The following is a 14756-nucleotide window of genomic DNA, read 5'->3' on the forward strand; positions in this document are numbered from 1 at the left end:
CGGCATATTCCGGTCCCAGTGATGCCTTGCAACAATGACCTTTGATGAAGTCGTGGTCTCGCGATACCCTAGCGGTCTCTCGAGACTGCTACGTCATCAAAGGTCATTGTCGCAAGGCATCACTGGAACCAGGACTTGCTGGGAGCATCGCGAGGATCGGGGACGCTGCGCGGGATGCCGGAAGGTGAGAAAAACACGATTTTTTTAATTTTTATTTTAACATTATATCTTTTTACTACTGATGCGGCATAGGCAGCCTGAATAATAAAAAGTTGGTCACATAAGTCAAACACTATGTTTGACGAGTGTGACCAACCTGTCAATCAGTTTTCCAAGCGATGCTACAGATCGCTTGGGGAAAAAGCTAGCATTCTGCAAGCTAATTATGCTAGTTAAAACGCAGGAATTACACATGTGGAATTCTAGTGTATTTCCCGCTGCAGGGAGTTGCAGAATTCTGCAACGTGTGCACATAGCCTTACAAGTCTTAATTTTGACATTTAGTTACTCTAAGCGTATTCTTTGAATACCAGTCGCATTATTTAACTGTGTGTGAACATGGTTGGTCAAAAACAAATGAAATGAAAACTTCAGTTTGCTTTTTCTTTAGAAAAAGATTGTACAGGTTCACTTAATGCTATATTCAGACATTCTACACAGAAATGGATATGGTTTACTATGGCTGCTGCTCCTTCAATTCGGGGTTTTACTTTTCTTCCTAAAATGGATGGCATAACAAGTGTAATTCTTCCAAAAATAGTCGTTGTTTATGCAGTTTATTGGTGTTGCAATCAGGATTTATTTTATGTCATAAAAATGTATTGTAGACAGATACATTAATAATGTTATAGAATAAAACCATTGGCCACTGAATGGTATTTGCGTCTGGTTGTGTACGTATAATAAGAAAACCTGACCAGCACCTCCTAAGTGTGAATAGGTGGCAGCTGAAATGACCACAATATATAAAAAGAAAACGCAGCAGCACTTTGTGAGGGGCAAGATATACAGAAACACTGGAAACATTAACTCCAAGCTGTATTGTTACTTAGTAAGAAACAAAAAAAAACAAAAAAAAAAACGAAGGTTCTTAGTGCATAAATTGGCCAATTCATGTGTGCCCATCAACCATGGCAAGGTGACACTTGGTGGTGGTATGATGGGACCCATCAGAGAAATGTCACCTTGCCGTGGTTTATGGGCACACATGACATGGCCAATTTATTCGCTAAGAACTTTAGTTTTTTTTTTTTTTTTGTTTTTTTAGAGTACTTACTGAGTAACAATACATCTTGGAGTTGATGTTTCCAGTACTTCTGTATGTCTTGCCCCACAGAGTGCTGCTGTGGTTTTTTTTTATATGTGTGTGTGTGTTTATATGTATGTATGTATATATATATATATATAGTGTACATAGCTATTAGTTGATCTCGTGTATCAACTTCCCCTTTGGCAGAATTATAATCTAATATATGTGTCTTTCTTTTCAGCCCGAAAGGGCAGGGTCCTCTCCCCACTGTATCAGTCTGTCATTGTTAGTTTACTGTATGTGATATTTGTAGTTTGTATGTAACCCCTTCTCATGTTCAGCACCATGGAATCAATGGTGCTATATAAATAATAATAATAATCTTGATTACTTACTGCATTGTCACGATGCATCGTGGTTATCAGAATTACCTGTTTATTTTTTTGGGAATGTAAGAAACCACTGTTGTATCTCTAGTAAAGTAAAACTTTGAACTATGAACATCTATTACCACTGATACGTTGCAGCAGTTCAGGCTTGCTTATTCTTAGTGTCCGGCATTGTAAGTTTTCTTTTTAGCAACAGCTGCCCCAGTTGGTGCAATGTAAAAAAGTTGTCGCATTTTGTCTCCTTAGTCCATAAGTCAAATCTTAAATGACTCGCACACCCTGATTCTTTTCGGGTTTTTGTCCAGACTCTTTTTCCCATGCGTACCTGAGCGTTTAGAGCGTATGAACTGCTTTTGTCACAGTGTCCATATCTTTAAGCCATACTCTGCTGGCTTACTCTGTATATATTGTATACACATATATATTCTCTAGTTATTAGAGAATTATCTGATGTTGGCAGAGAACAATTTTTCCTCCCTGGGTAGAAGGCTGCAAGTTCCAAATTGCATTTTTGTTTTTAGACTGAATTGCTCTCATCGGACTAGTGTCTGGGTATCGGGCCTCATCAGATTCAAGTTCAGAAATCTCATAATCACTTGCCTCACCACTTTTGTGGTCCTCATCTTCGGACACTTTCTCCAGTTGGATATCTTTAGAATCTGAGGCATTGACAAGCTTTTCCAATTCAGTTTCACTCAATGGATATCTTCGCCACATTTTTAGCCAAATATTGAAATAATGGACACTCAAGACTTTCACGGAGTAATATTCGCATTGTGAAATAGACCCGAACAGTACAGCAGGGTTAAGCTGCAAACAGTAGAGTGTGTTGTTTGGAAATAGTTTTTAAAAATAAGTTTAGGTATAAGGCTAAGTGCACACGTACCGGAACTCTCGCGGAAATTACTGCGAGAATTCCGGAATTCCAGTCCGCGGGAAAATCGCATTTTAAATTCCCGCGATTTTCCCGTGGAAAAACTAGCATTTTGCAAGCGTAATTAGCTTGCAAAATGCTAGCGTTTTCCAAGCGATCTGTAGCATCGCTTGGATAACTGATTGACAGGTTGGTCACACTCGTCAAACATAGTGTTTGATGAGTGTGACCAACTTTTTACTACTGAGGCCGCCTATGCAGCATCAGTAGTAAAAGATAGAATGTAAAAAATAAAAATAAAAAATGATGTTATTCTTACCCTCCGACGTCCCGCGCATCCGTTCCCAGTAATCCTTTGCGAAAATGCCCGCGATGACGTCCGTTCTCGCGGGATCGCAATGTCTCGCGGTAATTCGCGATGACAGCGAGACTTCGCAATCCCGTGAGAACGGACGTCATCGTGGGCATTTTCGCAAAGGACTACTGGGAACGAGAGCGTGAAGAGAAGCGGGAAGACTGCGCGGGACGCAGGGTGAGAATAACAATATTTTTTATTTTTAAATTCTTTTTTTACAGGGATATGGTACCCAAAGCCCGGAGGACAGTCTCCTCTCCTCCGGACCGTGGGTACCATCCGCAATTGTTCTGCTTACTTTCCGCATGGTGTGCACAGCCACATGCGGGAAGTAAGCGGAACAATGCATTCCTATGGGTGCGGGATCGCCGCGATTCCGCAAATTAATGAGCATGCTGCGGTTTTTACCGCGAAGCGATTCCGCTGCGGTAAAAACTGCAGCATTAGCACAGCATTGCGGAATCCCATAGGAATGCATGGGATGCTTATTTTTCGCGTTTTCGCGGCAAAATCGCGCGGTTAAAACCGCCGCAAAAACGCCACGTGTGAACTCAGCCTAAGAGCTCCTTTAGCCGGCTTTGATATTGCTAACCTATCCATATGTAGGTCCTCGGTATCTGATCTGTAGGTGTCCAGCAACTCCATCGATCAGCTACTGTCTGTTCCAGCTCAGCTGGATGTTATAGTGAATGGAGCCAGAAAAGTGGCATAACCGAAGAGTGCAGCTCCGCTAATATGCAATTGCATACAGAATCTTTATCGTAAGGCCGGACAGCTGCTTTAAATTATCTTTATTTTCTGCAATTGTGTGACAAATTGTAATTAATATGTAATATTGTGTTTTTACCATCGTTCCAGGTATCAAGAACTCTTTAATTGTAACTGAAATTGGTCCTAAGCGTGATCCAGCAACTTTAAAATTGTTTTTGGGCAATATGGAGGGGTTTTTAAAATTCCAAGCCCATGGGTAAGTGGTGTATATCTCCTGAAATAAAGACTTGACTTGCATTTGTCATAAATTGAGAAAACGTTTAGTAAAAAAAGTTACAGTACATTATTAAAATTTTCTCAGGACAAGGAAGTGTACTTAATTTGAAAATGGCTGTTTAATCCATGCTTTTGTCTGATTGTAAATTATATTTGAAGTCCAGCTCTTCAAATAAGCTAACCAAATTATAATTTGTCCATTATTCTTTATGTATTCACAGTGTTCGAGTGATTGGTAGTGCCACACTAGCCTTGTGTCACGTAGCATCAGGGGCTGCTGATGCCTATTACCAGTTTGGACTGCACTGCTGGGACTTGGCAGCAGCCACTGTCATAATTCGGGAAGCTGGAGGCTTTGTGATAGATACATCAGGTAGGTGATATAATTTTTTGTAAATAAATTTCTTTGCAAACAAAAATGGCTGTCTGAAATCTTATTAATAACGGAATTACTCATTGTATGAATGCAAGGAGATGATGATGCTATTCAGAAAAAAGTGTAATCAATAGATCTGAACTATGTGTCATTTTATTAAAGCAATGTAGACAGAAGCTTAAAGGAGTTACTGGGGTGCATCTTTGCTCATACATAGTAGTCTGAGAAGTAAGACCTCCACTTATCCCTAGCATTCGTAGCCTTTCTTCACATAGCATTGACCCCAACCAACTTCAACAAGGCCCCATTAATGCAAATAATACTAAGGTATGATGAAAAATACAAATTCAAGGTGCTGCTGGTTACCCAGATATGACTGCATAGTAGAGCAGATGGAAGATTCATTGAAGAACTGGCTGTTCAAAAAACAAAACAAAACCCTATCCTTTATTTAGTGATGCATTTCAAGGAGTAAATCGGACAAATTTGGGAAAATAGTTCTGCCTCTGCACAGTTTGATAAAAGTTAACTATTTCCCAAAACACACTGAATATTCAAATAAAGGAAATATTTTACTACTTTGCTGTCTTTATTGAAACTTCCATCAACTACAACGCTGACTTCTCATCTGGGTATCCAACTGAGCTCTGTGGGGGTTTTTTTATTCACTCCCCCCCCCCCCCCCCCTCTCCCCCTCTTCTCCATAATATTGATGCACCTTCCAGTGCCTCAAGGCTCTGACTCTGGATCCTGCACATGGCAGCGGTGTTGGCAGCAGAATTCCCATTCTTTTCCCTTGTGTGGGATATGGGAGTTTATAAGATTATATTGCTTGCATACGGTAGAGGGTCATTGATCCAAACTTATTGCACAAGGTAGTACTATACTTGCTGTTAGGAATGGAAAAATTTGAAGGGGATGCGGTGTGCCTTTTTTTTTTTTTTTTTATTAAAAACATGTTTGTCTCTTCTATATGTGTGATTGATATGGACAAAGTATTAGTTATGTACATATACACAGCAGCAGTCAGTCACTGCAGACAGTATTGGGTAACTGCTTACCTAATAATACGGTACACTTATAAACCTTTGCGTTTTGGTGTCTATTTGGCTACTAGGAACTGCAGGCCTGTAGCTGTAATATACTGTTCTTACATAAGGAATCATATTGGACTGAAGTTTACTGTAAATCATACACAATGTAAATATTTTGGGGAAAGGAATTTTATGTAAGACCCTCTGCCGATGACACGCTGCCACTCTTGTTGGCTCAGTCTGATATAGTGGCTCACCAGTGAATAGGGCTGAGCTGCCATACAAGACACACAATGAATAAGACTGTGCTTTTTTTGCTTCATGCAATTTTTTTTCAAGATTTCATTATTTTACAGCATTTTAAGCTTTTAATAAACTGAACAATGATCACCTTACCAAACCACTAAAGCATTCTTGTGATCTGCCCAATGAACTCCAGTGATGACTTGTAGCCTCTGCAGTCTTATGTCGTATTGACAGGTCCTGAGAAGTGATGGGATGGGTAAGGTGATTATTGATTTTAAGGGGCTGTACAGTACTATGCCTCTGAGCAATAATTATCTATATTGTCCGGTTACAGACTATGCCCTGGCCCATAGACTACAAAACTGTTTGATGAAAATGTGTTTTTTCCTCTAGGTGGACCTCTGGACCTCATGTCTTGTCGTGTGGTGGCAGCTGGTACAATGGAGTTGGCACAGTGTGTAGCTAAGGAGTTGCAAACTATTGACTATGGAAGAGATGATGACTGAAAAGCTTTGTTGGCATTCCAAGACTGTGGGCACACACATGCTGGCTTCCTTTGGCATCCATGTACAGTCAGCAGCACAACATTGTGTAAATGAATTGTGTGTATTGTCTTGTGTATTTCCAAGATGGGTAGAGTATTGTAAGTTTTAGGATCCACTTGTGCTTCAGTCCCTTTTGATTTTATTAACAGGGAAATTTTTTTTCTTTTAAACTGCTGGTAAATTGCCAGAAGATAAAAGGATATTTTACATCTGACGTATCCTCATTTTAATGCAAAATGTTATATGGAATATACAAGTAAACTTAATTAAACTATATTTTTTCACAAACACATCGTCCGGTCACTGACCTATACTACATGTCAGAGTGATGAACATTAATGGTGTGTGTTCAGCATCCCAGGCAGGAGTTAAATGACTGCGTGGGCCTGTTTATACAAAATACTTTCCTTCCCTGCATATTGACCTCTGCACAGGCACCGAGCATGTCTCCACCATAGTCCATGAACTGTTTCACTCTACAGGTTCTTATGCTCCATGTAGCTGCTGTAAAATGTCTTTACAAAAACAGCCGCAGCTCAGGCAAAATGGCTTTCTGCATTATCAGACCATGAGGGCAGCACGGTGGCTCAGTGGTTAGCACTGCAGCCTTGCAGTGCTGGGGTTCAGGGTTCAAATCCCACAAAAAGCATCTGCAAGGAGTTTCTATCTTCTCCCCGTGTTTGCGTGGGTTTCCTCCGGGTTCTCCGGTTTCCTCCAACACTCCAAAGACATACTGATAGGGAATCTAGATTGTGAGCCCCAATGGGAACAGTTCAGATCATGTCTGTAAAGCGCTGTGGAATTAATGGCGCTATATAAGTGAGTAAAATAAATGTAATAAACATTACATCCTGAAAATACAAACTGAATATATATTTCACATTCTAGTCTTAAATAGGAAAAATTATTCTAGGTGACACATTCCCTTTAGAGTCCTATCTGATATTATTTGACCTGTTAATATTTAATTTCTTAGCTCTGCTATATTTAGGTATGATCCACAAGTGCATTATGGCCTGACTTAGACAAGCCCTCCCCTGACCTTTTTTTTTTGTCTTATGTGTTTGTGTTCGCCTACCACTACCTTCTGATATTAGTGCCTTTCAGCTCCTCTTCTGAATGATGTCAGCGCCTTTCAGACTCTGAGTTACACTGTGATCTGCGTGATCAGGAAGTGGTTTACAATGTAATAATAATCTTTATTTTTATATAGCGCTAACTAATTGCGCAGTGCTTTACAGTTTGCACACATTATCATCACTGTCCCTGATAGGGAATTTAGATTGTGAGCCTCATCAGTATGTCTTTGAAATGTGGGAGGAAGCTGGAGTACCCGGAGGAAACCCACGCAAACACGGGGAGAACATACAAACTCCTTGCAATGTAAGTCTATGAAGCGTCAGAACAAGGCCCCATAGACTTGCATTGTAAAAGAGACTTCCGGCTCACACACAGTGACCTGGAGAGTTTGAAGACTGATATCGGCACTGGATACCCAGAGCAGTTCGCTGTAGGGGGTATAGTCACACACTAACTGTATACTACATACATAGATTTGGACAAAAAAGAAAATTCATGGGAGGGCTTCTTTAATAGAGAAACAATGATGCATGTGAAATGAAAAATAAAAAGTAAAAATACTTCTTCTGTATTGATGTTATCTGTTGCATCCAATGCCCAGAGAACAGTGCTGCCTAAATTTTTAGTGCGGCCAGTCCCAAGACAAGGGGCAGAGCACAGGTGTGTCCTGACAATGAAGCTGCAAAGCTGCCCAGTGTTAAGTTGCAGCTCCAACAGCAGAAGTTAATAGAGCACTACTCAACCATACTCTGCCTCTTTGTGGGCGCCACGCTGTCCATTGACACCTGCATCTCCTTTGCGGCCATTGTTGTAAATGTCAGGAGCGCACAACGCTGTACCACTGTTGTGTATACTGCAAGCTATCGAATGATCGCAGGTAAAAATTGAAATTTTTTTTTAAAAAATATATAAAAGTTCAGATCACACCATCCCCTTTGAAAATAAAGCAATTAAAATACACATTTGGTATCACTGCATTCGTAAAAGTCCGATCTATCAAAATTAATCCAATCTATAAAGTGCATAATTTGAAAAAATAATGCTAGAATTACGTTTTTTTTTCCTGTTATTTTGGCCACTGCAACATCGCAATAGAATGCAATAAGAGGCGATCCAAACATCATATGTACCCCAAAAAACTGTCAGTAAAAATGTAAGCCTAGGGCGCGAAGAAACAGTAAGCCCTCACACAGCCACGTATCCCTAAAGTTAAAAATGTTACTGGTCTTGAATATGGTGAGACAGGCAACTTTTTTTTTTCCTTTCTTATATACAAACTCTGGTCTACATACAATCTTATCAGTACCAGTTGCCATCTTCTATCTCAGTAATTGGAAAGTCTGTATTCACTGACAAGAGGGAAAAGCTTCTTGAATTTGCAAAAATTTTTATTCCAGTAAAAAGGGTTCCATGATCACAGTAAATACAGCAGTGCGTTTCAAAGCAAATCTGTGTTTATCAGAGCTCTTGCGCCAATCGCAGCAGTTAGAATGGGTGGGATGATTGCCATGTTACCGCTCCTGATTTACAGCTTTGGCACTGATTGGCTTAACAATACTTTCTGGCCAATTCGTGCTCAAGGGGTTAATTTAAAATGGCAATCACTGCTCTGCATGCCATCTGTACCTCAGAGTTGTAGCACAAAGTGGTTGCATACCCCCTTACCCACCTCACAACACCCCCCCCCCCCCCCCCCCCGTTACCTGAGAGAAAAAAATCATTCGTGGCCAGTGCAATCTGGCTGCTGTGTGACTGATCTGTGATCACAGCAGCAGTTTCACAATCCCTGTTCCAGAACCCCCTATCCTCACCCACACGCAATTGAATCATTGATGCACATTTTTTGCGTGTGCGCGTCGTTCTGTGCTGAGCATTCGTGCTCGACCCATGGCCGCAGTGCTCTGATCAGTATCGCTGCTGATCAGAGATTGTGCCAAGGGACCTTTTCTTTTATAGCTAGTTAGAGTTGCCGACGTCCATGTTCGTGACGTCCGATTTTCTTTTAGCGCAAAAAACAAAAGGAATCGTACAGAGCAGCTTTATAGGTAGTGAGGTAGCATATGAGAGTAGCGGACGTCACTGTTAGTAACATGCAATTTAAAAAAAAAAAATAGTATAGAGTAGCTTTATAGGTAGGGAGGTAACTTTTTTTTTTTTTTGCAAGAGAAAGATGCTATCATGAAGTTAATTTTTAGCTAGTGCATTGGTGGAGCCTGTTTTGCAGTGTCATTGACGTCCGGTTTTCTTTTGCAAAAAAAAAAATAACTTTATAGGAAGGGCATTGGTGTACTGAACGTAACTTTTTTTTATTTTTACATCTGATTTTTCTGTTTCTCAGATTTTTTTTACTTTTGTCTACTGTTTTCTCTCTAGTTTATAAAAAAAAAAAAAAAAAATACCCTTTACACACCCCACACAATACATGTGCAAAAGCACCACTTATACACGTCCCCCAGTCTTTTGAAAAGTAAAATAAAAGTGGCACAAGAAGACTGTATTCACCAGAGGAGGCATACGCTTTCCTTGCCTCTGACACATTCGGGCAGTGAGGAAGATCCCACATTCCTCTATTTCTCTTCCTCATCTAGTGAGAAAAGACACACCCCCCCCCCCCCCCCCCCCAGCAAGATGCCCTAGGACTCAGGTAAGCCCCTACAGCAATTGATCCCATATGGACTCCACCCCCCCAAAAATTATCCGCCTTTTATTCTGGATTTCATCGGCAGCTCAGGAATCCAATTTGATGTTACAGGCCTCACTGAAATTGACTTTTTCAAATTCTGTTTCAGGGAGGAAATAATAAATCTTATGGTGGCCCAGACAAACCTGTATGCTCAACAATTTTTCATCCAAAATCCCATGTCCTCATACGCCAGAAATGCAGCAGAGACTATGACGTTATGGAGCATTGTGCTGCATATGGGCATAGTCAGAAAACCAGAGCTTTGGCATTACTGGAGTACCGATATATTCTACAGCACACCAGTATTCCGTATGGCCATGTCAATGACACGATTTGAAGCAATCCAACAATTTTTGCATTATAGTAATGATGTGCAGTGTCCTCGCCTAGACGATCCTATCTTTGATAGTCTATATAAAATTCAGCCAATAATTGACCACTTCAGCAGAAAATTTGCTGAGGCTTATAACACCCAAAGGGACATCTGTATATATGAATCTCTGGTTAATTTCAAAGGGAGGCTAAAATTTCTGGCCATACATCCCCAGTAAGAGAGCAAGGTATGGCATTAAACTGTACAAGCTGTGCAAGAGTACCATGTACCTTGTATGGGAATTGCTGCACCCACTGCTGGATAAGGGTTATCACCTCCACATAGATAACTTTTACACCTGCATCCTACTCTTCAAGACCCTCTCTGTTAAGGGCCTGTCACACTAAGCGATATCGCTGTAACGTCACTGGTTTTTGTGACACAGCAGCGATATTGCTATGTGTGATACTTACCTCCGACCGGCTCCCCCGCTGCTCATCGCTGATCGCGCGAGAACGTCCTGGACCGTTTCTCGTCGTCAGCTTCCTGTGGCGCCGACGAGCGACGCGTGGACGCGGGCGGGAGGAAGTCAGGATCGCCTCGTCTGACAGGTAAGTAGCGACCCCTGCTATGTCGCTGGTGAGATCTGCCTGTGTGGCAGCTCACTAGCGACCACTTAACGATGCACCAGCGATCCTGACCGTGTCATATCGCTGGTCAGGATCGCTGGTGCATTGCTAAGTGTGACAGTACCTTTAGAGGTACAGTTGCATGCGGCACCGTGCGAAAGAAAATAAGAGAGGTCTCCCTAAGCCGCTATTTGGGCACCTGCTGAGCAAGGGCAAAAGCGGAGCCCAATGCAGCGACATCATGCTGGTGGTCGAGTATAAAGGCCCTGTCACACATAGCGACTCACCAGCGATCCCGACAACGATATCAACGGGTCAGAGTCGCTATGTGATCGCTGGTGAGCTGTCAGACAGCTTCACCAGTGCGACGCCCAGCGCGCGGCGTCGCTGTGTTCGTTAGTTACCAGCGCGCTGATGCAGGGAGCTGGTAACTAACGTACACATCGGGTATCCAAGGGACGGGCGTCCTTTGGATACCCGATGTGTACGTTAGTTACCAGCTCCCTGCATCAGCGCGCTGGTAACTAACGTACACATCGCGTCCCTTGGATACCCGATGTGTACGTTAGTTACCAGCTGATCGCTGGTCTCCCGCCTGTCACACGCAGCGATGCGTGCTGGCCAGCTGGAGACCAGCGACCAAAGAAAAGTCCAGGGCTTTCCTTCAGCGATACCGGCAGGGGGGCTGATCGCTGTCACACACAGCGATCTCGCTGGTGAGATCGCTGTTGTGTCACAAAACTTGTGACTCAGCAGCGATCTCGCTAGCGAGATCGCTATTTGTGACGGGGCCTTAAGGACAAGAGGGATTCACCCCTCAATTGGCTGTGTTATCACTTGAGATGGAAAATATAAACCCAGTAATTAGACCTATCATAATACACTTTTTTAGTTATAAAAAATTTGATAGCTTACCATTGGAAAAATTCAAACCCACCTATATTTTCTGATGACATTGCTAAAATCAATCTTCATAGGTCATTTGAATATAAATTTGAAATTGCTAATGATTATTTTAACAAAAATTGGCTAAATGGCTAGAAATTTACCCTGATTTTCTGGTCAAGAGTGTGCAGTAATCTCAATTATTCTATGTCCTAAAACGAATCATCATTTTGAACTTATTGATAAAGAACCTGTTACAACCCCTGGCAAAAATTATGGAATCACCGACCTTGGAGGATGTTCATTCAGTTTTGTAGAAAAAAAAAAAGCATCTCCGACATGACACAAAACTAAAGTCAATTCAAATGGCAACTTTCTGGCTTTAAGAAACACATAGAAATCAAGTACACAATGTGGTAGTCAGTAATGGTTACTTTTTTTAAACCAAGCATCAGGAAAAAATTATGCAATCACTCAATTCTGAGGAAAAAAAATATGGAATCATGAAGAACAAACCAACAAAAAAACACTCCAACACATCACTAGTATTTTGTTGCACCACCTCTGGCTTTTCTAAGGCTGAGTGCAGATGTACTTTTTAGCCCTGCGGATTTTTCCCCGCAGAATTGAAATCCGCAGGTCAAATGACCTGCATTTTTTCCTGCGGATTTCTTCCTTTTTTCTTGCGGTTTTTGTGCGGTTTCCCCCTGCGGATTTGGAGAATGGAGCAGGTGGAAAACCGCACAAAAGAAGTGACATGCTGCATATTTTGAACCACAAGAAAACCGCGTGGAAAAATCTGCAGCGTCTGCACAGCGGGTTTTTTTTTTCCAATTGACAAACATGCTACTGTACATCACAATGCGGATATGCAACGTTTCTGCGCGGTAAAATCCACTGCGGATCCGCCTGATATCTGCATCGTGTGCACATGGCCTAACAGCTTGCAAACTCTGAGGCATGGACTTAATGAGTGTCAAACAGTACTCCCATCAATCTGGCTCCAACTTTCTCTGATTGCTGTTGCCAGATCAGCTTTGCAGGTTGGAGCCTTGTCATGGACCATATTCTTCAACTTCCACCAAAGATTTTCAATTGGATTGCGATCAGGACAATTTGCAGGCCATGACATTGACCTTATGTGTCCATTAAGGATGGTTTCAAAGCATACTGCATGTCCATAAATTAATAACATTTGTTTTACCTTCTTAACACAACACACCTTTATATTCTGATATACTCCACACAACTTACACATAATACCACATTATAAATACATACACCAGTAAAACCAAAAGTATTACTTTCATTACGATAAATATGCTCTAGATAAATTCCTTGATTGGCTTAATTTCGAAAATGGGGTCACTTGTGGAGGATTTCCACTGTTTAGGCATCTCACGGGCTCACCAAATATGTCATGGAGTACACAGACTATTATATGAAAGTCTGCACTCCAAACTGTCACTCTTACCCTTCCAAGCCCTGCCGTGCTCCCAATCAGTGGTTGTGGGGTATCGGCATACTCGGGAGAAATTGCACAACAAATTTGAGGTCCATTTTCTCCTGTTACCCTTGTGAAAAAATTAAAAAAAATATTGGGTCTAAAGTAAAATTTGTGTAAAAAAAAAATATTTTTTTTTCCTGCCACATTCCATTAATGCCTGTGAAGGGTTAATAAACTTCTTTAATGTGGTCTTAAGCACCCTTTATGCTATATAGGCCCCTCAAAGTCACTTCAAATGTTAGGTGGTCCTTAATATGGTTTTGTAGATTTTGTTGTAAAAATTAGAAATCGCCAGTCAACTTTTAACCCTTCTAAATTCCTAACAACAAAAAAAATTATACTTCAAAAATTGAGCTGATGTAAAGTAGACGTGGGAAATGTTATTAACAATTTTGTGTAACTTTCTCTGGTTTAACCCCTTTACCCCCAAAGGTGGTTTGCACATTAATGACCGGGCGAATTTTTACAATTCTGACCACTGTCCCTTTATGAGGTAGAGGAATTCTTAGAATTGAGAGTCCTCAGTGGTTGATACTTTTTAATGGCAAATTGAAAAGGATGACAAATTTCAAGCTTTCGAGACTACTCAGGTCTCTTCATCAGGCTAGACTAATACAACATCTGAAGAATCACATATTTATACACCATACACCACAGAAATAACGGCAATAGATAAGGCAAGTGATGTGAAGCAGAATTGTCATTATGGGAGAGGGTTAAACATAAATATTGGAGCAGTTCATAGATAAGGAGCCTGAAAGTTTTATTGCCCTCTGATGGGGTCTAGTTCTGTGTTGTGATGACCCCAAAAGGTCAGAAGAGCAAATTCCTTAATTGATGTAAAAAGACCTAAATCCATGCGACACATTCATTCCTGCACTGAATGTGTCGAAAGTTTTCATAAATTTGTACTCCCGAGATTCTTATCTCTCTCTGAGACTTTAAGTTACCTTTTAATACAAGCAATTTAATGTCCATCATGCTACGGTATGGCCAGGGATACAAAAATGTTTTGCCACAGGTAGATCCATTCTTTTTTCTCTTATTGTGTGACGATGAGAATTCATCCTTGTTCTCAGCTTTTGCCCTGTCTCCCCCACATACAGACCCCCAGTTGGACATTTAGTACAAATAATTAAGTACACCACATTAGATGTGATGCAGATGAAAGTACCTGGGATCTTGTAGTCCTGATGTGAGTTGGGGATCTTTATCTTGTCTATGGTCATTATAAATGGACAGGTTTTACATTTTTTCTGGTTGCAAGGAAAGGTTCCTGCAGCTGTTGGGAGAGGACAGGGAGCTTCTGACAATGATGCTTCTTAAATTTGGGGGCTGCGTAAAACACAGCAGCGGGGGGGTCTGGAAATATGGATTGTAATCGGGCATCTTTTTGCAGTAAAGGTTTTTACATCAATTAAGGAATTTTGCTTCTATCTACTGGCAAGCACGGTACAAAGATATATATCTTTCCTGTACCTTTATGAGGTAATAACTCTGGAACGCTTCCATGGATCCTGGTGACTCTGACATTGTTTTCTCGTGACATATTGTACTTCATGTTAGTGGTAAAATTTCATTCATATAACTTGCGTTTATTTGTG

At 41.1% G+C, this 14756-nt stretch overlaps 1 protein-coding gene across 3 annotated transcripts in view; it reads left to right on the forward strand.

Annotated features, from left to right (window-relative positions):
• IMPA2 (inositol monophosphatase 2) overlaps nucleotides 1-6343 on the forward strand; it is a 112762-nt gene extending 106419 nt beyond the window's left edge. For all 3 annotated transcript variants that reach the window (XM_073550992.1, XM_073550991.1, XM_073550993.1), the window contains exons 6-8: nucleotides 3726-3834; nucleotides 4076-4227; nucleotides 5904-6343. In XM_073550992.1, coding sequence (XP_073407093.1) covers nucleotides 3726-3834; nucleotides 4076-4227; nucleotides 5904-6016 — 374 coding nt within the window. In that variant the 3' untranslated portion in view covers nucleotides 6017-6343. The remainder of the gene's footprint in view (nucleotides 1-3725; nucleotides 3835-4075; nucleotides 4228-5903) is intronic.
• Nucleotides 6344-14756: the final 8413 nt, after the last annotated feature.

The sequence above is a fragment of the Dendrobates tinctorius genome, unplaced genomic scaffold (genome assembly GCF_039654945.1).
Source record: "Dendrobates tinctorius isolate UK_male_01 unplaced genomic scaffold, ASM3965494v1 ptg000171l, whole genome shotgun sequence".
Classification (NCBI taxonomy): Eukaryota; Metazoa; Chordata; class Amphibia; order Anura; family Dendrobatidae; genus Dendrobates; species Dendrobates tinctorius.